This window comes from Lactuca saligna, chromosome 4 (genome assembly GCF_052625555.1).
Source record: "Lactuca saligna cultivar CGN05327 chromosome 4, ASM5262555v1, whole genome shotgun sequence".
Classification (NCBI taxonomy): domain Eukaryota; kingdom Viridiplantae; phylum Streptophyta; class Magnoliopsida; order Asterales; family Asteraceae; genus Lactuca; species Lactuca saligna.
In genome coordinates, this window is record NC_136420.1 from 157,551,862 (window position 1) to 157,576,237 (window position 24,376).

Genomic DNA, 24,376 nt, shown 5'->3' on the forward strand with positions numbered 1-24,376 from the left:
TGTAGTTGGGTCTAATACGACTCGACCGCGTGTAAAAGGACTTTCAATGGAAAACATGTTGCTGGCCCCCAAGGGTCCTTCAGTGCTGCAAGTAAAGTCGGGAACTCACGAGTGCAGGTTGGGCTCCGGGCCCTTCGCAATTGCAATGGTCTTGAACGACGTAGGGAAATATCGAGGGTTTCGCACCTTCACTTTTTCTCCTCGGTCGTGGGACTACACAAGTCCGGGAGGATTGAGTTGCGTGAATAACTGCAAGTGACGCCTAAGGGATCGTTAGCATGGTTGTCAACTGGACGTTTTCATTAACGTACGTTACAACAATTCACCACCCTCTGTATACTCAATGCCTCCGGAGCTCAATGAACACCTCTAACGTAACGAAATAACAGTACACAAACTAAGTAAAGCAAAGTGATAGGAAAATGTCGGGTTTTCCTAGGGTTTTCAACAAGTACACTTATGAACTACATGTCGAATTTCACAACTCTTACGCTTACATCTATAGAATTCAAACAAGCATACTCACGGATCTTCACATATTTTTACGCTATTCTATTTTCAGAAAATATTGGATTTTCTGGTGGGTTTTTTTCAAAACATTACAAACATTGGATTTCAAACATTACTTATGAACTCACCAACATTTCACATGTTGACGTTTTTCAAAATACTTGTATTCTCAGGTAACAGATAAGTGAAGAAAGGACTGTACTCTATGATTGTTTTGCGGTTGTTTAAGTAACAATGAACCATGTATTTTGGAATGTAATATTTTGAAACAATGTAATGGATGTAAACGCTACCAGTTGTATCATTCCAATGCTTGGTGATGTATAATGTTATGTTTCATGTATATTCATTGTGATGGTATTCAATTGAGTCACAACAGCCCCCGGACGTTTCCGCCGTCTGGTTCGGGGGTGTGACACCAAGTTGAATGATCTAGTGAAAAACTTGGATGATACTTGAGAAAGAATGAGTTCTAGGCTTGAAAATGGTAAAAATGACATAAAATGACTAAGTGTCATATTTATACCTTAGAGTTTACGGCTGTAAACTCCATTTTATGGTCGTAAACTCCAAACTCTTGGAGTTGTGAGACTTAAGTGTTACACAATTAACTCTAGAGTATACTTCCTATAATTACCTCTCATGTATTTAAGATTAAAACACCCAAACTGACTCCAAAAGTGCTAAAAGTTAGCAGAAGTAAGTTTGACTTTGATTGAATGCATGGTTTGTTATAAGATAGAAATTCCAATTTGTCACAAAACTCATTTACCTTTCTTACAACTATGTTTCCATAACATCATAGAACTCGAAAATCATCTCAGGGAGTTTGATAGGGCCGAGAATCTCCTCCAAATTCTTCCATTTCTTCTCAAAACTGAACCCACAAACCTTAAGGTGAGTTCATACCCCTCTATTTTTGGTTTTATAATGTTTTATGGGGGAGAATACAAGTGAAATGTGTATATCTATGGGTATTTGTATGTTATGTGTGATTTCTTGTGTTATGTGGTGAATATGTGCTAAAAATGAAATATATTTCGAGATCTATAGTTCAAGAAGGAAAAATATGTGATCTAGGATATATTTCACTTAACATGTCAAGATAAACTACCATACAAGGTGTATAATAAGCATACTACATCATAAAATTTGTTATTGGTCTATTTTTGATAAATAAACAAAAGATGGGGAAAAAGAGGTCATTCACGGTTTTTACAAGGATCAAAAGGTCCAAACAGCTAAAATATGAGTTTTTATAAATATTATGCTTTTAAAAGGACTAAAAATGTAAATTTTAGCCTAATGGGCTAAAATTTGGGCTTTTCGCCTATTTAGGCCTAAATATGCGAAAAATCAAATTTAAAGGGGTTGAAATGGAAAGTTTTCTCAAAACAGGGGGCTATAAACGTAAATGAACCCATTTCAGGGGTTAAAATGGCTTTATTTATCAAAAAAGGACTAAAAATGCAAAGATTTTGGATTATGGGTCAAAATTGTAAAAATTGCAAAAAGTGTGGATTTAAATGCAAAATCTTTTAACTAAGGGGCTGAAGCTATCCAAAATTTAATTTTGGGCTTAAAACATTATTTAAATAAGTGTTTGGGTCAAAAATGTCAAGAAAAATAGTTCAAGGACACAAAATGCCATTTTTCATGAAAAGGTACTAAAATTATCATTAGAAAATGGACTGAATTGGCCAAACAATTATTTTTGGGACTTTATTATTGAACAATTCGTTTAAACAAATCTTCTGATTATTTTTTTTATACTATACAAAACGGGTAAACACTAAACTGTTGGGCATAATATTTGTAAATTATGCTTAATGGGCCTTCGTGACCCATTAACATAATTATTGGGCCCAACAATAATAATACATGTTGATTGGGCTTCTAGTGACCCAAGTACATGCTTAATGGACACTTAATGGCCTTACATGCTATTGGGCCTTTGTGCCCATCTGCATTGCTAGTAAGGTCCAACTTACTCATGTGCCCGATAACTTAAATTAACATACATGATTAATGAACCACAATTGTTCTTATTCGTGTTGTTTGAACTTACTCATACTCATGTAAACGATAAAAGAGATTGTGATCAATACTATTCAACTTCTCGGGGTAATAATTGAGATTAGTGAGGAATATGCGGCCGACACCAATAAGTGTCGGTTGTAGTCTGTAGTTATAACTAGAGTCTTCTGGAGGGAGTGCGAGAGTTTGTGTATAGATCTATACGAGGGTGACTCCCCCACACCTAAACTGTTCGCTACAGTTAGACTCGGCCAGTCTAGGGTGACAAAATCTTAAGCAAAACCGACGTTTGTAAAAATGTCAAAACAAGCGAAATAGTCATTATCATGTATGGTTATAACGTCTCACATAGAGATCCACTACCATTTCACTATTAATTGGGAAATTGACTTCATACATATGGTCGTACTATGAGATTTATGCGAATACTCAAAACTATCACACTGTTTTATATCAGAAAATATCGGATTTTCTGGGACTCAACATCATTTCTTTATCATACTTCAACTGTCATATGACAAATACTAATATTAATAATCCATATATACAAGTTCTAAAATTACACGTATCTACACATTATTGGATCATCACATCGTGTTGCAAACACATTTTACTTACAGAAAATATCTGATTCTCTGGGTTTTATCAACAGCATGAAACGTTTTATATCAAACATGCTTATGAACTCACCACATTCATATGTTGGCAATTTTTAAAATAACTTGTATTCTCAGGTAACCGATAAGCAGAAGATGATTATCATGTGTAATTAAGACTTCATGTTTTGTAACTTTCAAACAATATACTTTTGATTATGTAATATTTGGTCAATGTACTTGATGTGAACTATGTAAGTTGTACTTTGTAATGTTGGTGATTTATGTGTTTGTTTCATGTATATTCATTGTTATGATATTCAATTGTTAGTCACGCAAGCCCTCGGACGTTTCCGTTATCCGGATCGAGGGTGTGACAATTGTACAGATAAACGGTGGAAATGGTTCCAGGTAACCATTATAATATTATTATGATATATTACAAAATATAGGTTGTTAACTAACAATGCGTTAAAAACTTATTTATAGGGTTGTCTAGGAGCAATTGATGACACTTATATAGAAGTTAATGTTCTTGACTCAGATAAACCAAGGTACCGAACAAGAAAGGGTAGTATAGCAATGAATGTGTTAGGTGTCTGCAATGGTGACATGAATTTTGTATATGTCTTAGCTGGTTGGGAAGGTTCAGCTACTGATTCAAGGGTTTTGTGGGATGCAATTACTAGACATAATGGATTAAAAATCCCAGTTGGTAAGCTAATATAATAATTACTAAATAGTTATTATACGTAAACATAGTTACATGTTCATACCTTTTACTTTATTTATTATAGGTACTTATTATTTGGCTGATGGATGATATATCAATGGTGAAGGTTTTTTAGCACCATATAGAGGTATTAGGTATCATTTACGGGAATGGAAAGGCAATACATGTGAACCTACAAATAAGGAGGAATACTTTAACATGAAACAATCACAAGCCAAGAATGTTATTGAGAGGTGTTTTGGTATACTATAGAGACGTTGGGCTATATCAAGAAGTCCTTCATTTTATCCAATAAGAATTCAAGGACGAATAGTCATAGCATGTGCTTTGTTGCATAATTTTATTAGGACACATATGACTTTGGATCCAAAAGAATACACGTCAAACACTGTTGAAGATATGCCTATTGGGGAAGAACAACCAAATCAATGTCAAATTGTGGATGTTGTTGAATCATGTAATGAATGGACTCAATGGAGGGATGATTTAGCCCAATAAATGTTTTAGTCTTGGATGTCAACTAGATCTTAGTAGATTGTTTATTTTATTTATTTATTTATTTTTTAATTTTAGAACTTTTTTTTAAAGTTTGTTATTCTTAATTGTTATGGATGTGAACAACTTTAAACTTTGTGTATGTTTTTTTTTATTAATTTAAACTAACTTAATGGATGATTTGTTTAAATATTTTCCATTTTTATGATTTTTAACCAACTTCGTGGATGATTATTTTAATATTTTCCATTTTTATCTTTTTGCCTTTGTTATGTATGATATGTCAAAAACAGATAACAAATCATGACAGATAGGCGTTAATGGACTCAGGAAGAAGAGTATGCGTTGAATACCATCCTTCAAGACGTTGTTGTCATTGGTGATAGAGGTGATAACGGAAGCTTTAGGCCTGGAACCTATGATCAAGTCCTTATAAAGTTAGGGGAAAAAATCGTTGGTATTAATATAACAACAAAGCACATGGAAAACAAAATCAAGCGTTTAAAAGGATAAGTTTTCTGCTGCATATGATATGCAAAATACAAGTGGATTTGGTTGGGATGATGTTCACAAATGTGTAGTAGTTGATTCTCCTGATAGAGGAATATATCTCTCTCTCTCTCTCTCTCTATATATATATATATATATATATATATATATATATATATATATATATATATTATTTTTCTATGTATCTAAGTATTAAATATATGATTTTACCTGTAACTCTATTTGTTTTACTAGAAACATCCAAACAAAAACTATGTCAAGAATAAATCATTCCCTGCATACGAGCGACTAGCAGATGTTTTTGGTAAAGATCGAGCTACAGGTGGTATGGCTGAATCGGCAACTGATGTGACAAAAAATCAAAAAATTGATAACGAAGAAGGAGAAAGTTTTCCATCGTCCAATTCTAATCCTCAAAACACTACAATTTCCTCCAATCCAAATCCCAAAGGCTCGTCACAAAATAAAAAGAGAAAAGCAGCATCTAAAGAAGTAACATATATAATTAGAAAGGGTTTAGGTTTCGGAGGAAATTTAGAAAATAACTAGGGCTATTACTTTTTCTCCTAATGACCTCGCATGGTTAAAAACCATAAATGAAGAGTGGAAGATCATAGAGTTGTCTTTTTCAGAAATCATGCGAGTTTGTTTAAAATTTACAAAAAAACTTGAATTTGTTATCAACTAGTTGTGAGATCCATGTATTACATGAGTTAATTAAAAAAAAGTTAAATATAAATGTCAAAATATTTGAGAACTTTAAATTTATAAGAAAATAAGAAAAATAATGAATTATTATAATGAAAATGTTTTTTTATCTTTAAATTAAACAAATAACTTAAATAAAGAAAGGAAACTAATAAACTTTAATTTTGGGAATTTTAAAATTATTAAAATTAATATCCATTTATTACTATATTTATTGTAATTACTATATTAAAATATTATGTGAAATTGAATAAAATTAAAAAACTCATAAAATAACATATGAAAAAAATTAATTCAAATTAACTAAAAAATATCATTTGGCAAATTGAATGAGAGTTTGACAAGTAAACAAATTATTTATTTATTTATTAGAGAGGATGTGACATAGCGTGGATGCAGTTACCAAACCACTTTTTGCGAAGACTATATTAGAAGAAGACAATTGAAGTTTGTTCTTTTTTTATTTATTTAAATTAAGGATTTTGGAAACCAATATGGTTTAGAAATTTGTTAATTTTGAAGCAATTTGGATTATTTGGTATTAGAACTAGTTTTAATACGAGAATTTTAAATATATTTTTTTAATAAAAATGTTTATTTTGAAGTTATGTATGTTAAATAGTGTTATCGTGAATATTTTTTGCAAAAGAGTAATATTATCATTTTTACATCTTGTTTTGTTCAATACTATTGTTGCCAAACAGTTTCAGATAACTTGTTCTGTTATGTTCAGTCTTACCAAACGTTATACAAATTATTTGTACTGTCCAGTCTAATTATGTTCAGTTCTATCTCACTCAGTTGTTTCGCCAAACGGTGCCTTATAACTGTTTGGTCAAAGAAACTTTTAACCATATCAAATCATAGTGTTCCGAACATTCAAGTCTCAAATATATACATCAGGTCTAAAAATATAATAACTATACCTTTTATCAAGTATCATTCGTAATAGTAACTCATGAAGTTATTTTGAAATAGTTCATGTTCAATACTTGATCTTTGAACTCACAATAGCCCATTTTGTGGTTATTTTGTGACACAAGAAAGTTTTAAAATAGGGAAAATGACTTATAAGGGTAAGAAAGTTTCACAAATGTTCAAAAAAAACCATCTAAGTTTGTCGTTGTTCAAAAAATACCATCCAAATAACAATATTGTATAAAAAATACCAATAAAATATACTGTTTGTTCAAATGTTACCTATGGTAACCGGCAGGTGTAGGTTACCTCTCTTATTCAACCGTTTAAAAAAAATAAAAAGAAAAAAGGAAATGACATGGAATATACGATCGTTTAACATATATGTGGGTTTTACCCTTCTCTCTCAACAACACGAAGACCGGGAAGGCGATTCTTCTAGGGCTCGATCGATCAAATATCCTTCAAGAAATTCTGAAGTCGGATATGTTCATATAAGTTATACTCTTAACATTCCCTCTTTTAGCAAACGATTTTTCTTTTCTTGTGTCTCTTTTTGTGTTTCAAACACTGGCTTCGATACCCAACCCCTCTAAATCAATCGAACGTTGGATATAGAATGGAGGTTTGTAGACTCATCGTTGATTGATAAAAATCAGACCATCACTTATTCTCATGGGTAACTTACCCTAAATCAGGGGTAACAAACCCTAAATCAGTCCGCATACTTTTGAACTGTGTTGAAAATTCTTGGAAATTTTATTGTTTTAATTAGTCATATGTTCAACCTTTATTTATCTTATATGATTATGTTACTTGCTAATCATTAACAATGACCTTTGTAGTTGACTTTGGCTGTTAAAACAAGAATGTCGTTCTCAATAGATGGTGCATTGAGTATAGATGTTTTCCATAAAGGAGTATTTGTTCCTAAGCCCTTGATGTACTTCAATCCTGATAAGACTTCAATCACAGAAGTAGACTTACAAAATATGGAGTTTAAGGACTTCAAAATCTACATCCGTAATCTGACGAAGGGTACGTGTCATGATATGTACTACTGTCTTCCAAATCGGGCCTTAGTAGATGGGTTGAGGGAGCTGAGAGATGAAGATGATTATGTAAGGTTTCTTGATGATGGATATAAAAATGGGAGAAGAATCAGTATCTACATTGATCACGACCATGAGCCACTTATGCAATGGATTGAAGAAGAGATAGCCGAAGATGGAGTGTACGGTGATAGTGATCCATCTTCTGATGATGTGGACTCGGTGATGTCAGATGATATATCGGTAGACCATGAAGTTGATGATGAGGTTATAGAAATTCCTAAATCTGTTGATCCGTTTTTATCCAAGAAAAATCTTATTCCAGAAGGAGGGGTAGATGAGGAAGTTGATGATGAGGTCCACCACTTTCCTATTCATGATCCCTAGCAGAAATGGGACACAATGGTACCTGTATTAGGCATGAGATTCTCTGACAGATATGAACTCAAGCAAATGTTAACAAATTATGTTGTCTTTAAAGGGTATGCATTGTGGTACGAAAAAAATGACTCAACTAGATTGTTAGTGAGGTGCTGTAAAAATAAAGAAGGGAAGGCGGCTTGCCCTTTTAGACTATGGGCTACTCCAATGAGTAGTGAAGATTCATTCCAGATCAAATCGCTAATTGACGAACATAACTGTTGCAGGCAAGTTAATTTGGGGTCTATTGTGACATACAGGTGGATTGGTAAAATGTTAACGAATGACATTTTGGAAAAGCCTCGCATCAGCTACAGGAACATGGTTGCATTAGTTAAGAAAAATTTTGGTTTGCATGTAAGTGTTGGGCAATGTAGAAATGCCAAGAGTTTTGCACTAGATGAAATTTCAGGTAGCTTGGTGGGACACTATGAAAAGTTGTGGGATTATGGATCGGAGTTATTGAGGTCTAATCCGGGTTCAATAGTCTCAATAGAAGTGAATCTTATGCCTGATTCTACAGCTTACTTTAAAAGAATGTATGTCTGCCTTAAGGGTGTGAAAGATGGTTGGATTGAAGGATGCAGGAGGGTGATTGGTGTTGATGGATGTTTTTTGAAGGGTATTTGTAGAGGTGAGCTATTAGCAGCTGTTGGTAGGGACTCCAACAACCAAATGTACCCGTTGGCATGGGCTGTAGTGTCAGTAGAAAACAAGGAAACCTGGAAATGGTTCTTAGATCTGCTACTTGAGGACATTGGGATGGGAGATGGCAGAGGTCTTACCATTATTTCTGACCAGCATAAGGTTTGTTCTTATAAATACATAACTTAGTGCTTTATATGTTTATTTATATGTTATTTTATATTTAATGTTAATATTTTCATCTGGCAGGGTTTGGTAGAAGCTGTTAAAGAAAGAGCACCAGCATGTGAGCATAGGCAATGTGCTAGACACGTCTATGCTAACTTTAAGAAGAAATACACAAGTGTTGAGTTTAGGAAGTTATTCTGGAGAGCTGCAAAGTCCACAACCGAGTCAGCTTTCCGATCTTATATGAGGGAAATCAATGCGATGTCCACACATGCTTATGATCACCTAATGGAAAGAGACCCAAAGACATGGTGCAAGGCATTTTTTGAGCTTGATAGGTGTTGTGATGCTGTGGAAAACGAAATATCAGAATCTTTTAATGCAACAATTGTAGAGGCCAAGAAAAAACCTATTATATCAATGTTGGAAGAAGTCAGAGTGTACGTGATGGAGAGGATGTACAAACAAAAAGGGAAGGGGGAAAATGGAACTTGGATATATGTCCTTCCATTAGAAGGAGGATTGAGACATTTAAAGAACAACAGAGGTATAATACTTACTTGGAATGCAACTTTTTTTTTATTTGAAATTACTTACTTTATACCATTTAATCATAGGTATTGGGATGTTACTCCAAGTGGTCCTCAGATATATGAAGTGAGACAATTACATGAGGTTTATGCAGTTGACTTGGACCAAAGAACCTGTGGGTGCAGAGCATGGCAGTTGACTGGTATACCATGTGTACATGGTATTGCTGCAATCTTGTTTTTGAATGGGAATGCAGAGGAGTATGTTGCAGTTTGGTTCACAACGAATATGTTTGGAAGTTGCTATAGATATAACGTGAAACCAACTAATGGAGCTGACATGTGGCCGGAAACAGGTCTTCAAAGCATCTTGCCACCAAGGCGTAGGAGAATGCCCGAGAGACCAAAAGTGAACAGAAAGAAATGTCATACAGAAAAAGAAGGAAAACATACTATTAGCAAGAAGGGGGGCATTCCAAAATGTGGTAATTGTCATCAAGAAGGTCACAACAGGAGACGATGTCCATTGCTGAAACAAGGTTTGATTCCTAATTACAATCTTTCTTTATTAAGATTTTGACACTAATAATTTTTTTGCTTTACAGATGAACAACTACCTGAGGAGGTTGGGTCTGAAGAAGTAGTGGTTACTGAGGAGGTTGGGGCTGAAGAAGAAGTGGTTACTAAGGAGGTTAGGGCTGAAGAAGAAGTCACTGCCGAGGAGGTTGGGGTTGAAGAACAAGTGGCTGCTGAGGAGGTTGGGGTTGAAGAAGAAGTGGTTGTTGAGGAAGTTGTTGAACAAATGGTGGCTGATGAGCAACCAAATGAGGAGCAAGCAGCTGAACATGTAGTTGCTCAACATGTACAAGTTGTTGCTAAAAAGTGTAATAGGAGAAAGGGTGGTCCTTCTCAGAGGATCACAAAGCTTAAGTTGATGAGAAAGGTGGTTACAAAAGATGGAAGTGGGTCAAGTATTGATAATACAGTCACCTTAATCTAGGATATTAGCTTTTGTTTAAATTATGCCAAAAACTATGAAATGGCACATCTTTTGGTGCTTAGTGCACACTAAAAACAATTAAGTATTGTAAGGGCTCCTCTTTTGGTGCCTTGTGCACACTTACCAACATTTAGTGCCGGATGCACATGTTTTGAATGAATATCACTTACTGTTTATGCCCTTTAAATTGTTTGTACATATACTGTTTTATCACTTACTGTCCATATATTATTGTTTGTTGCTTTGAAAAATTGTGATTTTAATAGTTATTTACCAATCCTTTGTTTGGGCATAATGTGACCAATACTTTGTTTGAGCATGAGGTGGGCAAGAAATAATAACGTACAAATTGAAAGTGTGATGCTATTTCAGAAATGGTGTTTTGGTCATTTACTTCACTACATCAATACTAATATTTGGCCATTGAATCATATATTTTTTTGACAACTGCTTTATCATTTTATGTAATTAGGTTTTGTGTTACCAAAATCACTCCCAAATTTTTGAATTTGTCCATAAGAAGATGGAAGCTTCACTAGTTTCGCCAAAAATGCAACAAGAATGACCAAAATACCCCTGTTTTTAGTTTCGCCAAAAATGCAACAAGAATGACCAAACTACCCCTGTTTTTAGTTTCGCCAAAAATGCAACAACAATGACCAAACTACCCCTCTTTTTAGTTTCCCCAAAAATGCAACAACAATGACCAAACTACCCCTGTTTTTTTAGTTTCGCCAAAAAAGGAACAACATTTAGTGCCGGATGCACATGTTTTGAATGAATATCACTTACTGTTTATGCCCTTTAAATTGTTTGTACATATACTGTTTTATCACTTACTGTCCATATATTGTTGTTTGTTGCTTTGAAAAATTGTGATTTTAATAGTTATTTACCAATCCTTTGTTTGGGCATAATGTGACCAATACTTTGTTTGAGCATGAGGTGGGCAAGAAATAATAACGTACAAATTGAAAGTGTGATGCTATTTCAGAAATGGTGTTTTGGTCATTTACTTCACTACATCAATACTAATATTTGGCCATTGAATCATATATTTTTTTGACAACTGCTTTATCATTTTATGTAATTAGGTTTTGTGTTACCAAAATCACTCCCAAATTTTTGAATTTGTCCATAAGAAGATGGAAGCTTCACTAGTTTCGCCAAAAATGCAACAAGAATGACCAAAATACCCCTGTTTTTAGTTTCGCCAAAAATGCAACAAGAATGACCAAACTACCCCTGTTTTTAGTTTCGCCAAAAATGCAACAACAATGACCAAACTACCCCTCTTTTTAGTTTCCCCAAAAATGCAACAACAATGACCAAACTACCCCTGTTTTTTTAGTTTCGCCAAAAAAGGAACAACAATGACCAAAATACCCCTGTTTTTAGTTTCGCCAAAAATGCAACAAGAATGACCAAACTACCCCTGTTTTTAGTTTCGCCAAAAATGGAACAAGAATGACCAAAATACCCCTGTTTTTAGTTTCGCCAAAAATGCAACAAGAATGACCAAACTACCCCTGTTTTTAGTTTCGCCAAAAATGCAACAACAATGACCAAACTACCCCTGTTTTTAGTTTCCCCAAAAATGCAACAACAATGACCAAACTACCCCTGTTTTTAGTTTCACCAAAAAAGGAACAACAATGACCAAAATACCCCTGTTTTTAGTTTCGCCAAAAATGCAACAAGAATGACCAAACTACCCCTGTTTTTAGTTTCGCCAAAAATGGAACAAGAATGACCAAAATACCCCTGTTTTTAGTTTCGCCAAAAATGCAACAAGAATGACCAAACTACCCCTGTTTTTAGTTTCGCCAAAAATGCAACAAGAATGACCAAACTACTCTTGTTTCTAAATTAATGACCAAGATGCCTATGTTTCGAAATTAATGACCAAAATACCCCTGTTATAGCAGCCATGTGTGAGGGTTTGCATGCGGTTCTATATCATTGAATAAAAGTTCATTGCTATTTCTCCTCCATTATAATGGCTTGATGACAGTTATACCATCCATACAAACAACCATTATATACTAAAAAGGACAATGATATTTCTTCTAAACATTGTTAAAAGCAAAGTCAAACTACAAAAAGTACATTGATATTTCTTCTAACATTGTTAAAAGGGAAATCAAAATGAAACTACAACTTACCATACATACTAAAAGAAGTACATTGCAATGATTTAAATATATATACTACATCATTAATTTCACTAAAAACACAACAAAAATCATGATTATGAACCACTTCTGAAATCGTAATTTCCTACTCATTTGTGTCAATTCCTTACTTAAAGTAATATATTCCTTCTTTGCTATCCCTTTGTGCTCATTGAAATCTTTTTCCAAAATTGATATCCTCACTTCAATGGAATCTACTTTTATTTCTGTTTCATCTCTCTTATTCGTGTTTCTTACTCCTTCATCGTCATCAACCCATTTCCAAAGAGAACAATTTGGTGTGTTTGGATCCTTCATATGCAGAAAAAAAAAAAATTACCATCTGAAGAGGGAAAACGACATTAACTAAGGAAGTATGTATACAAAAGGTATGATAACTTACCAGTCGGTTGGGACAAACCCTAAATTTTTTCCCAGGATTCTTTTTAGTGGTTGAAGTCCAAATTTGCGATGGGAACCCACAACCACAAGGGTATGAATCATCAACCATCTTCTTTGTCTTTGAAACGTTAGAGCTTGAGGATGAGATTATGGATTTGGCAGAACAAGATGAAGCCATTAAGATGCTGATGAAGCAGACGATGCAGGAGAGAAACCAGTAGTGCTCGTCCCTTATTATGCAAAAGCCCTAATTCGTTTTCAAGAAAAACTTATATGCCATGTCATTAATGTTAAGCCACATCAACAATTTTTTAATCCTTAACCTACAACAACCGGTTACCATAGGTAACATTTAAACAAACAATATATTTTATTGGTGTTTTTTATACAGTATATTTTATTGTAATCCCTTTAAAATAATCTATAGCAAATATTAAATTAAAGTAAACTTGTTTTTTTTTTTTCTCCGGTTTAAATTGGTCGCACCTTTTTGGGTCGGGATATGTCCCTGTTCTTTTCATCGATGGATTTCGGTATCCCATAGCGCACGTTAGCCGCTGAAGGCCACGTCACTCTCTCAACTAATTTAAAGAAAGTGGTTCAAAATCCTTGTCGTGTCACCTCTCCCTCCATTTTCTTAAATGCAATTGCAACTCCTTCCCACATCTCACACCTTCTTCACCCGCTTCTCTCTTTCACCCTTTATTCATAGAAACCCGAATATGACATCCGGGTCGAACTCCTTGATGTGGTTCAGGAAGGGTCTTCGGATCCACGACAACCCAGCCCTTGAATACGCTGCAAAAAACTCTAACCACGTCTACCCTGTTTTCGTCATCGACCCACATTACATGAAACCCGACCCGAATTCCTTCTCCCCCGGTTCAAACCTTGCAGGGTTAAACCGGATCCGGTTCTTGCTCGAAAGTCTAGTTGATCTGGACTCCGGTCTAAAGAAACTCGGTTCACGCTTGTTGGTGTTACATGGCGAACCTAGCGATGTTGTGATTCGTTGTTTAAAGGAGGTAATTATGTAATCAAGTTGTTAAAGTGTTAGAATTATTTAGGTTTTACTTGTGATTTGTATGAGATTCAGTGCTTCAAGATAATATATAAGATGCTTGTTTTTAACTTGACAGATAGAAATTAATTCGCAAATCTGAAATTCAGAACCTAGATTTTAACAATTTTGTGCTTTTAGTCCATTAATTATTAATATACGTTTTATTTTTGCAGTGGGACATAAAAAGGTTGTGCTTTGAGTATGATACTGAACCATATTATCAAGCTTTAGATACTAAAGTTAAGGTAACATTTTCTCTAATCTCATCTCTACCAACCTTATATTTATTAGTTTGAAATTATTTCGATTTTGATGAATAAAAAAGACAAATTTATCCTCAGAACTACGCTTTAGAGAATGGGATAGAAGTATTCTCTCCGGTTACTCATACATTGTTCAATCCTGTAGAGGTTATCGAAAAGGTACTTCTCATTATTAAGGGCGTATTTTTTTTCCTTATTAGTGTATGGGTAAATGACCATCTTGTCCTTATGGTGTGATTTAACAAACAGAATGGAGGAAAGCCACCGCTGAGTTACCAATCATTTCTGAAACTTGCTGGCGAACCTCATTGGTCAATTTCTTCACCACCCTCTACAATTCCTCCAATCGGGGATCTTGGAAATTGTGAGGTTTCAGAAGTTCCAACAGTTGAACAACTTGGGTATCAAGACTTTCAAGAGGTATGGATAATGGATATTAGCAATTAGCCTACCAAATAACAGACCCATTTTAGTCTTTTCATCTTTCAAGAATCATTATCTTGTAGGAGGACCCGGACCCACCTCTATTTAAAGGAGGCGAATCCGAAGCATTACGGAGGCTGCAAGAATCAACTAATAATAAGGTCACAATCTTTTTAGTAAATTTTTGTTTTGTAAAAATAAGATATCTTCCACTTGCACCCTTTTTCGGCAAAAGGGTTATATTTTATGACCTTGAGCTGGCCCACACTGTTTTGCCCAGATAAATGGGATGTAAATCAAGACACAGTGGCCCGCCCGAAGAATCCACATTGGAACTGAAACTCCCACACATAGTTGCCTTTTGGGATTTATAATTGCATAATTTCAGGAATGGGTAGCGAAATTTGAGAAACCGAAGGGTGATCCTTCTGCTTTTATAAGGCCTTCAACAACGATGTTGTCTCCCTATTTAAAAGTGGGTTAGTGAGTTACTTGTATTTGATTTTCGGATTATAATCTTTGTAAGTTTCTAATATTATATATAAAATTTGTATGGAAGTTTGGTTGTCTATCTACTAGGTACTTTTATCAGCGCGTCAAAGAGGTTCAACAAGAGGTCAAAAATCACACCTCTCCACCGGTTTCACTTATTGGGCAGGTGAATGTGAATCAATTTGTTTTTAGAGATTAATGGTTGCAAATTTAGTGGTTTGATTTGTGATTTTGATATCTATATAATACAGTTGTTGTGGCGAGATTTTTTCTATACTGTTGGTTTTGGTACTCCTAATTTTGATCGTATGAGGGGTAATACTATTTGCAAACAGGTAATCACTTGTTTGGTTTAACAATGTACGTTTATATATTTGTTTATTATAGCATCCTACTATTTTGTGCTATTAGCAATGTCAGATACAAAATAATTTTCATTGCTATGATTGTGTAATTTTTTCAAAGTATAATATCCTAATTCCTAACGAGATTAAAAGTACAATGCTTGAATAATAATAATAAAAATGAAATCTTCCATTTTATGTATTTACTTACGAAACGACCAGAAAGAAAATTGTAAAATCTCAATTTTTTTGGGAAAAAGTGGAAATCGGAGATAATCGTCGTGTTTGATTGCCATTGCTTACAAACTCGATTTATACAGTTTCTGCATTTCGATTACTGAATGAATGAAATTTTGTTAGATACCTTGGAATGACGATGACGAGCTGTTAGCAGCATGGCGGGATGCTCGGACTGGATTTCCTTGGATCGATGCCATCATGGTTCAGGTTAAAATCTTGTGTCGAAAGTTGTTGAAACTGTGCTAAATCCAGTAATTTTGAATTGAAGATTATTGATGTTGTTGTAGCTTCGGAAATGGGGTTGGATTCACCATCTGGCGCGCCATTCCGTCGCATGTTTTCTAACTCGTGGAGATCTGGTGAGTTTCTATATCATCCCCTCGTCTTTCATCTTCGTATATCTTCTAATCGCTAACCCTAACTCTGTATTCACAGTTTGTTCATTGGGAAAAAGGTCGTGATGTTTTCGAGAGACTCCTCATCGATTCAGATTGGGCGATTAACAATGGAAATTGGTTATGGCTCTCGTGCTCGTCGTTCTTCTACCAGGTATATATATGATCAATTACGCATTAAATTCAAATTGATTACTACATACAATATCGATCTAAAACTATATATTTACCATTTGGTCAGTATAATCGCATCTATTCTCCGATCTCATTTGGGAAGAAGTACGATCCGACTGGCGCATATATCAGACACTTCCTTCCGGTTCTAAAAGGTGAGACTACTCTTCGGTCTTCTAGCTAGTTTTAGTAGGAAACTCTAAACTTATCGCCGTTTTTGATACAGATATGCCGAAGGAGTATATTTATGAACCATGGAAGGCGCCTTTAAGCGTTCAAACGAAAGCAAAATGTATCATCGGAAAAGATTATCCAAAACCAGGTCAGTGTAAATGTGTAATCCTTCCTGTAGTGATTGTTTCCTCTGCTTAATCGATTCTTTTCGAATTCAAATCGATCATTTGTGCTTTCTCAGTGATTTGTCATGATGATGCGATCAAAGAATGCAAGAGGAGGCTGGCTGCAGCATACGAGTTGAACAAGAAAACGAATGGTGTGGTGAGCGATGAAGACATGAAAAAATTAAGGAGAAAACTTGTGGAAGATCAAGGGCAAGGGAACGATTCCAGGAGACTCAAACAGAAGTTGATTTGATGAACTGACTTGTGATTTCAGATTTCAGAGATTACATAGAGGGATTAAAATATTGAAATACGGAGGAAAAATTTACGCATCAAAACTTGTGTTGTTTAGTTTTGTTTGTTTACACTGTATAACCCATCATGCTCATGCACTCCACTTTCTTATAAATAAGTCCCTAAACTTTAATTTTTGAAGCAAAATAGGCCTTTTAAGTTATTTTTTATAACACAAACATGACTATGTTTTAAAAATAAATTCATTAATATTATAAAATATTTTATATTTTTGTATTTTGTCCGTCTAGTCATAACTCTTTTCTTTTTCAACAAAACCTCACATTTTTTTAAAAATTTCCTCGGATTCTTTTAGCAGGTTTATCGTTAATATTTTGATAACTAAGATTTCTTTTCAATAAAAAACATATCTTATTAAAAGAACTCTTATCTAACAAACATTTATTTATTTATTTTGTCTCATAATTTGTTTGTTCTTGTTTCTATTGATGTTTATGGTGTTTTTGAAAGGTTTGGGAAACAAAATAAGTCTACATTACTAATTTGGATGAGATTGTATAGTAAATGGTTTCATGTTGTTATTTTGTATATTAAAGGTTTGCTAACTTTAAAAAGCTTTGAACACCTAATTGATCTTTATTCATAATGCAAGTAATGTATACGTGAATTTACAGTAGAGGATCATATAATTAAGGATATCTGGATATGATATATATTTTTTTAGCAACATCTACGCAAAATGGCGTCTTCAAACACACTAGTTCTGATTCCAGACTATTCAGAGGTATTGTTTTAATACAAAACAATGTTACTTATTAATTTAAAGATATCACAAACAAAAGGAAGCAAAACATACCACCAAGACATTTCAGAAAAATTATTTGTATTCCGGACAATTCATAATAGTTATACGCATTTTGAATGCTTATTCACATTCCAGAATCAAATTCAATAAGTAATGTAGACTTATTTCCTCTGGACCATCTATAATACTTATTTCCTATCTATGGAGTAATACTAACATATTATACGCAGGGACAGACACAAGATTTTGTAGGAGATCTTGCCAATAATATATTTTTTTTACGTAGTGACAGAAAAATTGAAAAATAAAATTTTTTTACACTGCGTCCGAAAAATGTATAGGTTGTTGGTGCCGCTATGGGCACCATACTGCAATCGCCCCTGATTATAAGCTACTTATATGGCCATGATGACTACAAGTAACAATAAATCTATATGCAATATGTCATCCCGAAGACGTTTTGTGCGTTTCGTAATAGTTATACGCATTCCGAAGTATATAAAACCGTTTATAAACTTAAATACAAATAGATTAATCAATAGAACTAATATGGTTGTTATATATATATGGTAGAAAACGCTAAAAAAAGATTCAATGTTATGGTTGCAGGAATTTCGAAATGAACTAATATGGTCTGAAATGGTTTGTGAGGTATATGAATGTGTGAGTCCATATATACAATCGGGCTATAACATTGAGTTTGGTCCGTTTTTATCTACTCTAAAATACCCATCCTCCTTAATAAATGAAGATATTTTTGCCACATATCAATCTCTTATGAGTTTTGATACTTGTCATTCTATGGTATTTTTGAATAGATATTTTTTCCATTTATCATTTTCTAATTTTTTTATCTTTCTTAATTAACACATCATATTTACACCTTAATTAATAATTGCTTTAATTGGAAATAACCAATAAATTACAATATTACAACTCATATAATATAATATTTAATATGTTTCCTTTTATATTTAAATTTTAAATTTTAAATTTAAATAAATTTTTGTTTAAAACTTCATATTAAATTTATTTTTTGTTTTAACAAACCCGAATAAAATAGGGTCTCACAAATAATTCTAAATAAATGGTTATCATGCAAAAACAATTTATTATTTTATAAAAAAAAAACATTCAAAATTTAGTTAGATTCCTCTTCCCTTAAAACTAACACGTGACTATACACAGAAAAAGAGCTATAGGATCCATTGGGCCTGTCGGGTGTCCATCACCGGGTTCTATGATGCGCATTACCCGGTTTCCATCACAGTCCTCTAGCAAGTCGCAAATACCGATCATTTTCCCCCATTTCCAATTTCAAGAACAGGAGATTGATAGACTTTTTCTTTGGTGTGATTTCCTAAAAACGAAGGCGCTTCGCCGACGTTTGCTCAACAAACCAAATCCTAGTGTTCCGGTGGTGGTGAAACCATGTGGAGACGCCTGTCTTCTCAACTTCGTATCCTCCGATCTGTTCAGAGATCTAATGCCATAACCACTTCGTCTCCGTTGCCTCTGACTCTCCGGCCATCCTCCGCTCTTGTTTCTCGTCACATCTCTTCGGTAACAGGTGCATTTTTCATCTCATTAGACCGGAATTTGATTTGCAGTCCTAAGTTTTATCTAATTATCAACCTGTCAATCGTTTTGAGATTTTATTGATTTCTGATACCACATATGTTATCAATGGTAGGAAATGTTTCTAACAAGAGAGTCGAAGATATAGTGCCTATTGCGACTGGTCACGAGCGTGAGGAGCTTCAAGCTGAGATTGAGGTCAGTTTCGATATCGCGATTCAGTTTGTGTAACTGCATGTTCATCTTCAGTTCTATTTTGAATCGATGATTGAAATTACCATTCGTTTTTGTATAATTAGGGACGGGATATTCTGGAAATCAACTTTCCTGAAGGTCCTTTCGGCACCAAGGTAAGTTTGATCGCTTGTAGGCATAAAAATATAGCGTTTCTGTCGAATCTGATGGTCATATCATTTATGATGTATATACGAATTTAATTTTTGGAAAAAACTACAGTTACAATGTTTTATAAACTTAATTACTGGAATATGATCCATTATACAAAGTTCTTCATGCCAGAGAACTATTATTAGAATCAATAAGAATATCCATCCAAATAAATAACCATGACACAATTCCAGGTTTTGTAAGTGCTCCTGTTCATCGACTAGAGACTTGTGTTAATGACTTAATGCTGTATCTTCTATGATTTAATGACGTTGTATAATCGATTCCTTCATTCTTTTGATGTTCTTTCTTGATTTTGCTAAAGGTTTCATGTGTCATGTAGGAAGCACCTGCAGTGGTAAAATCATACTATGATCAAAGAATTGTTGGGTGCCCTGGTGTTGAAGGTGGTGAGTCACCTACTCATACTTGACTTTTTTCTTGATAATGAATGTTAAAAACTCTTATCAGGTTAAATACAAGAAATAGCAACATAATTTAATTTATTAATTTATTATGGATGTTTTGAAAACAGAGGATGAGCATGATGTTGTTTGGTTCTGGCTAAAGAAAGGTGAACCACATGAATGCCCAGTTTGCTCACAATATTTCAAGGTGAGTTCATTCTTTTTGTTTTATGTACTTGAAAATGAAGAAAGATACTCAAGACACGTGGCGTTCATAAATGTTATGTTGTCATGGTGATGTTTGACAGTTGGAAGTGGTGGGCCCAGGTGGACTTCCAGATGGACTTGATGAGGTTGATGAACATCATTAGTTGCATCAGCTTCCACCTTTATCTATGCGCTGCTTGGAATAAGAATCTGGTGACATTACATCACAAAGAGAGTAGTATATTCGGCTTCTTCAAGATTCAAGAGTTTTTTTGTTTTTATTATTATTATTTTTTTTCATCTTAATTGTTGCAAACATTTTTGACATTTATATTCTTTATGACAATTTTGAGATTGTTGGGTGCGTCGTCAATTGGAATTATAAATTTTCATAACCATATTGCTATGGCGTATGGGCATATACCATTCATTACTCGATCCCACCAGCACATAATGAATGTGCGTGTCACTTTATATCAAGAATTAAAATTGATAGAAAGTTGCTTTTATGGTTTGTTTTGTTCAGTTTATTCGAGGGTGATGTAGATGGCCAATTTATTTTCTAGACCGAATAAACTGAGATTATTTTATCATATTATATATCTATTTTTTTTTTTGGAACCAACAAATTTTATAAGAAAAAAAGAAGGAAGAACACCTAGCAAGCAACAAGCTAGAGAAGAAGAAGGCAAAACCAAACAAAATACGAGTCAACCTCGACAAAAAGAGAAAACAACCTTATTACATGAATGGACTTATATACCAATCTATCCAATTATAAGCGTCTTGCTCCTATGTTTTAACCATATGAACATTGTTGAGTTGATAATGTCTGCAACCTTTTTAGGACTAATCCGAGTTTGATTGAAAGTTCTTTCATTTCGAGCTTCCAAATCATTCAGTAACAAATACCGTCAAACCTTTTTTTTTTCTTTGGGCAGTTTCCCCAAACTGCAGCTAACTCCAACACCTCATTTGTTTTATCGAAATGAGGCATCAATATACCACATCATATAAAAATCCACTCTTAAGGGTGGTGGGTGTGGGCAACATGTTATTACATGTTATCACACCCAAAATGTGTTACGTCATCATCCTAGTTATAAATTGGTGTTATAACATTAAAGGTAGAAATAAGCAATGCCAAATAACATGTAATAACACTACTTATTTTCTATTTTATTTTAATTTTTTTTTATGTTTGTAATTCCCATTTTTGTATTTTGTTTTATTTTTTTAATTTAATAATAATTTTAAAAAAACATATAAATTAAATAACACATAATTAAAATAAATACTAATTAAAAACTACATTACAACGAAAAAACATAAAACGACATTCCAACGAAAAAAAAAACATAGACGAAAAAAAAAAACATTACAACGAAAAAAAAAACACTAATCTTCGTCTAAATACTTTTACTCAATCTTCGCTTTCATTTTTCGGAGTGTCTCCAGCCGTATCGGTGGCAAATTATCCTCGCTAATTTGAAGAATTGCCAAATCTTTTGCATTACTATCGTCCTCGGCTTCACGACGTAGGAATTCAAAATGATCCCGTTGCAACTCATATCTTTTACGCGCGATTTCGTTGTGTTCGTAAAAATTTTGTTTTATTTCAGCTTGCTCTCGTCGTCTGCTTTCGGCTTCATTCGCATGCCATTGAGCACGCCTAGCTTTGTCGCGGCCTATCGGTCGTTGAGGCAGGGAGATCTCTTCAAGGTCATTCAAGTCGTCCGATATCTCATCTGTGTCCGCATTGAGGTCGATGTTCCTCCGTGCGGCCAAAACATCGACCGAACCCGAGCCCTACGACCTCTTCGATTGTTGTTCTGTAAATGTGTCCGTTTTATTCCACTTTGGGTCTTCAGTCACAATCTCCCAAATTTTTTCTTGCTAAAAAATGTGACTGGTCTCGACATGATATTGCTCCATCGCCGCTCTATAAACGTCAAAATCGGTCGCACCACTTTGCTTGTGCGAGGAAAGTTTATTGTAGATGGAATTGAACTTGGTGCACTTCTTGCTTATTTGAGTCCTCTTGCTTATTTGAGTCCAATTGCTACTCAACATGTCGTGATTGCGGTAGTTTTCATCTTTATTCAAAATGACACGAAATTTCACGATCACGGCTTCCCAAAGAGCAACTCTTCGTATATCGTCTCCTTGCGTTGGATTTTTTGATGTCCCGCACCAAGCCTCCACCAACGCGTATTCCTCGTCCGCTGTCCACCATATAGGAGGTTCGTCTTCCGATTGCTCCACCGCAACCACTTTCCTTTCCTTCGTCCTCTACCTTTTTGGGCCGTTTTTTACCCACTCCCCCCGCTTGCGTCTCAGGTACAGTTTGTTGGGTGGGTTGTGGTTGTGTGGTATTTTCTTGCATTGTAGCAATCGGAAGACGAACCTCCTACATGGTGGATCGCGGACGAGGAATACACATTGGCGGAGGCTTGGTGTGGGACATCAAAAAATCCAACGCAAGGAAACGATATACGAAGAGTTGCTTTTTGGGAAGCCGTGATCGTGAAATTTCGTGCCGTTTTGAATAAAGATGAAAACTAACTCAATCACGACATGTTGAGTAGCAAGTAGACTCAAATAAACAAGAGATACACCAAGTTCAGTTCCATCTACAACAAACTTTCCTCGCACAAGCAAAGTGGTGCGACAGATTTTGATGTTTATAGAGCGGCGAGGGAGCAATATCATGTCGAGACCGGTCACGTTTTTAGCACGAAAAAATTTGGAAGATTGTGGAGGAAGACCCAAAGTGGAATAAAACGGATACATTTACAGAACAACAATCGAAGAGGCCGGGCGGCTCGGGTTCGGTCAATGTTTCAGACGCACAGACGAACATCGACCTCAATGCGGACACAGATGAGATACCGGGCGACTTGAACGACCTTGAAGAGATCTCCCCGCCTTGACGACCAATAGGTCGCGACAAAGCGAGACATGCTCAATGGCACGCGGATGAAGCCGAAAGTAGACGACGAGAGCAAGCCGAAATGAAACAAAAATTTGACGAACACAACGAAATCGCGCGTAAAAAATATGAGTTGCAACGGGATCATTTTGAGTTCCTACGTTGTGAAACCAAGGACGATCGTATTACGAAAGATTTGACAATTCTTCAAACTAGTAAGGATAATTTGCCACCGAGACGGCTGGAGACACTCCGAAAAATGAAGGCGAAGATTGAGCAGAAATATTTAGACGAAGATTAGTGTTTTTTTTTTTTTTTCTTCAGTGTATGTTTTTTTATTTTCGTTGGAATGTCGTTTTATGTTTTTTTCGTTGTAATGTAGTTTTTAATTAGTATTTATTTTAATATTGTGTTATTTAATTTATATATTTTCTTAAAATTATTATGATATAAATTAAAAAAATAAAACAAAATAGATAAATGGGAATTACAAACATCAAAAAATAAAAAAAATAAAAATAAAAAATAGAAAATAAGTGGTGTTATTACATGTTATTTGGTGTTGTTTATTTCTACCTTTGGTGTTATAATACCAATTTATAATTAGGATGATAATGTGACACCTTTTGGGTGTGATAACATGTTGTCCACATTCATCAGCCTTACAAAACCATTTTACCCTCATATTCTAATTGCATATAAATAAAATTAATTATATTTTCTTAAAACTTTGTACTATTATTTATTTTATTTATTGTTGTGATTAACCTTTTATATATATATATATATATATATATATATATATATATATATATATATATATATATATATATATATATATATATATCTTTACTACTTATAAAAGAAATCTAACTATTTCTATAAATAGATTGAATATAATAATATTATTTTTTTAAGACGTCCAAACTATTAAGCTTGAAGTACAACCCATTTATAATATAATAATATTAAAACTTTAACCTTATCCTTTATCCCCTAAAAATCTCGTATCAAGTTAATAGAAGAATTCATTTGCAAATTGAACCCGTCAATCTCAACACTTCAGCCATTTGAAAAGGTCAATGTCAACAATTTATAGAGGATCTCTTCTCTCACATTGGTAACAAGCCATCTCATAATATCTATCTTCGTAATCCCTTCAAAGTAAGAAA

The 24,376-nt window shown here is 34.3% G+C and overlaps 3 protein-coding genes across 5 annotated transcripts; all 3 read left to right on the plus strand.

The window, feature by feature from the left end:
• The first annotated feature begins 7,961 nt into the window (after positions 1 to 7,961).
• On the plus strand, positions 7,962 to 10,322 carry LOC145040287 (uncharacterized). The gene is made up of 4 exons (XM_078988234.1): positions 7,962 to 8,786; positions 8,874 to 9,250; positions 9,410 to 9,807; positions 9,928 to 10,322. Exons 1-4 carry the CDS (start codon positions 7,962 to 7,964, stop codon positions 10,320 to 10,322), a joined length of 1,995 nt encoding a protein of 664 aa, XP_078844360.1.
• Positions 10,323 to 13,488: 3,166 nt separating this feature from the next.
• UVR3 (DNA photolyase family protein) lies at positions 13,489 to 17,074 on the plus strand. 2 transcript variants are annotated; one of them, XM_078991511.1, is made up of 14 exons: positions 13,494 to 13,923; positions 14,135 to 14,206; positions 14,303 to 14,383; positions 14,474 to 14,644; positions 14,731 to 14,808; positions 15,036 to 15,122; positions 15,207 to 15,305; positions 15,391 to 15,474; positions 15,844 to 15,930; positions 16,011 to 16,082; positions 16,159 to 16,272; positions 16,360 to 16,447; positions 16,519 to 16,614; positions 16,708 to 17,074. In XM_078991511.1, exons 1-14 carry the CDS (start codon positions 13,540 to 13,542, stop codon positions 16,884 to 16,886), a joined length of 1,692 nt encoding a protein of 563 aa, XP_078847637.1. In that variant the 5' UTR covers positions 13,494 to 13,539; the 3' UTR covers positions 16,887 to 17,074. The 2 variants fall into 2 exon arrangements, with proteins under 2 accessions (XP_078847638.1, XP_078847637.1); XM_078991512.1 differs by lacking the exon at positions 15,391 to 15,474 and having other exon boundaries at positions 13,489 to 13,923.
• A 1,866-nt stretch (positions 17,075 to 18,940) lies between these two features.
• On the plus strand, positions 18,941 to 20,691 carry LOC145038882 (cytochrome c oxidase subunit 5b-2, mitochondrial-like). Of its 2 annotated transcripts, none has more exons than XM_078987101.1 (6): positions 18,941 to 19,263; positions 19,387 to 19,469; positions 19,571 to 19,621; positions 20,002 to 20,065; positions 20,194 to 20,273; positions 20,374 to 20,691. In XM_078987101.1, the coding sequence occupies exons 1-6, from the start codon at positions 19,125 to 19,127 to the stop codon at positions 20,434 to 20,436; spliced, it is 480 nt and encodes a 159-aa protein (XP_078843227.1). In that variant the 5' UTR covers positions 18,941 to 19,124; the 3' UTR covers positions 20,437 to 20,691. The 2 variants fall into 2 exon arrangements, with proteins under 2 accessions (XP_078843227.1, XP_078843226.1); XM_078987100.1 differs by having other exon boundaries at positions 18,943 to 19,263; positions 20,002 to 20,068.
• Positions 20,692 to 24,376: the final 3,685 nt, after the last annotated feature.

What these genes read in the sequence shown, in the direction of transcription:
- UVR3 (XM_078991511.1), top strand. Translation starts at nt 13,540, where the DNA reads ATGCAATTGCAACTCCTTCCCACATCTCACACCTTCTTCACCCGCTTC. An exon ending in CGGTTTCACTTATTGGGCAG is followed by an intron (nt 15,306 to 15,390) that starts GTGAATGTGAAT and finishes TATATAATACAG; the next exon opens with TTGTTGTGGCGAGATTTTTT. An exon ending in TCGATGCCATCATGGTTCAG is followed by an intron (nt 15,931 to 16,010) that starts GTTAAAATCTTG and finishes ATGTTGTTGTAG; the next exon opens with CTTCGGAAATGGGGTTGGAT.
- LOC145040287 (XM_078988234.1), top strand. Translation starts at nt 7,962, where the DNA reads ATGGTACCTGTATTAGGCATGAGATTCTCTGACAGATATGAACTCAAG. An exon ending in TTATTTCTGACCAGCATAAG is followed by an intron (nt 8,787 to 8,873) that starts GTTTGTTCTTAT and finishes TTCATCTGGCAG; the next exon opens with GGTTTGGTAGAAGCTGTTAA. An exon ending in GGGGGGCATTCCAAAATGTG is followed by an intron (nt 9,808 to 9,927) that starts GTAATTGTCATC and finishes TTTGCTTTACAG; the next exon opens with ATGAACAACTACCTGAGGAG.
- LOC145038882 (XM_078987100.1), top strand. Translation starts at nt 19,125, where the DNA reads ATGTGGAGACGCCTGTCTTCTCAACTTCGTATCCTCCGATCTGTTCAG. An exon ending in TCACATCTCTTCGGTAACAG is followed by an intron (nt 19,264 to 19,386) that starts GTGCATTTTTCA and finishes TATCAATGGTAG; the next exon opens with GAAATGTTTCTAACAAGAGA. An exon ending in TTTGCTCACAATATTTCAAG is followed by an intron (nt 20,274 to 20,373) that starts GTGAGTTCATTC and finishes GATGTTTGACAG; the next exon opens with TTGGAAGTGGTGGGCCCAGG.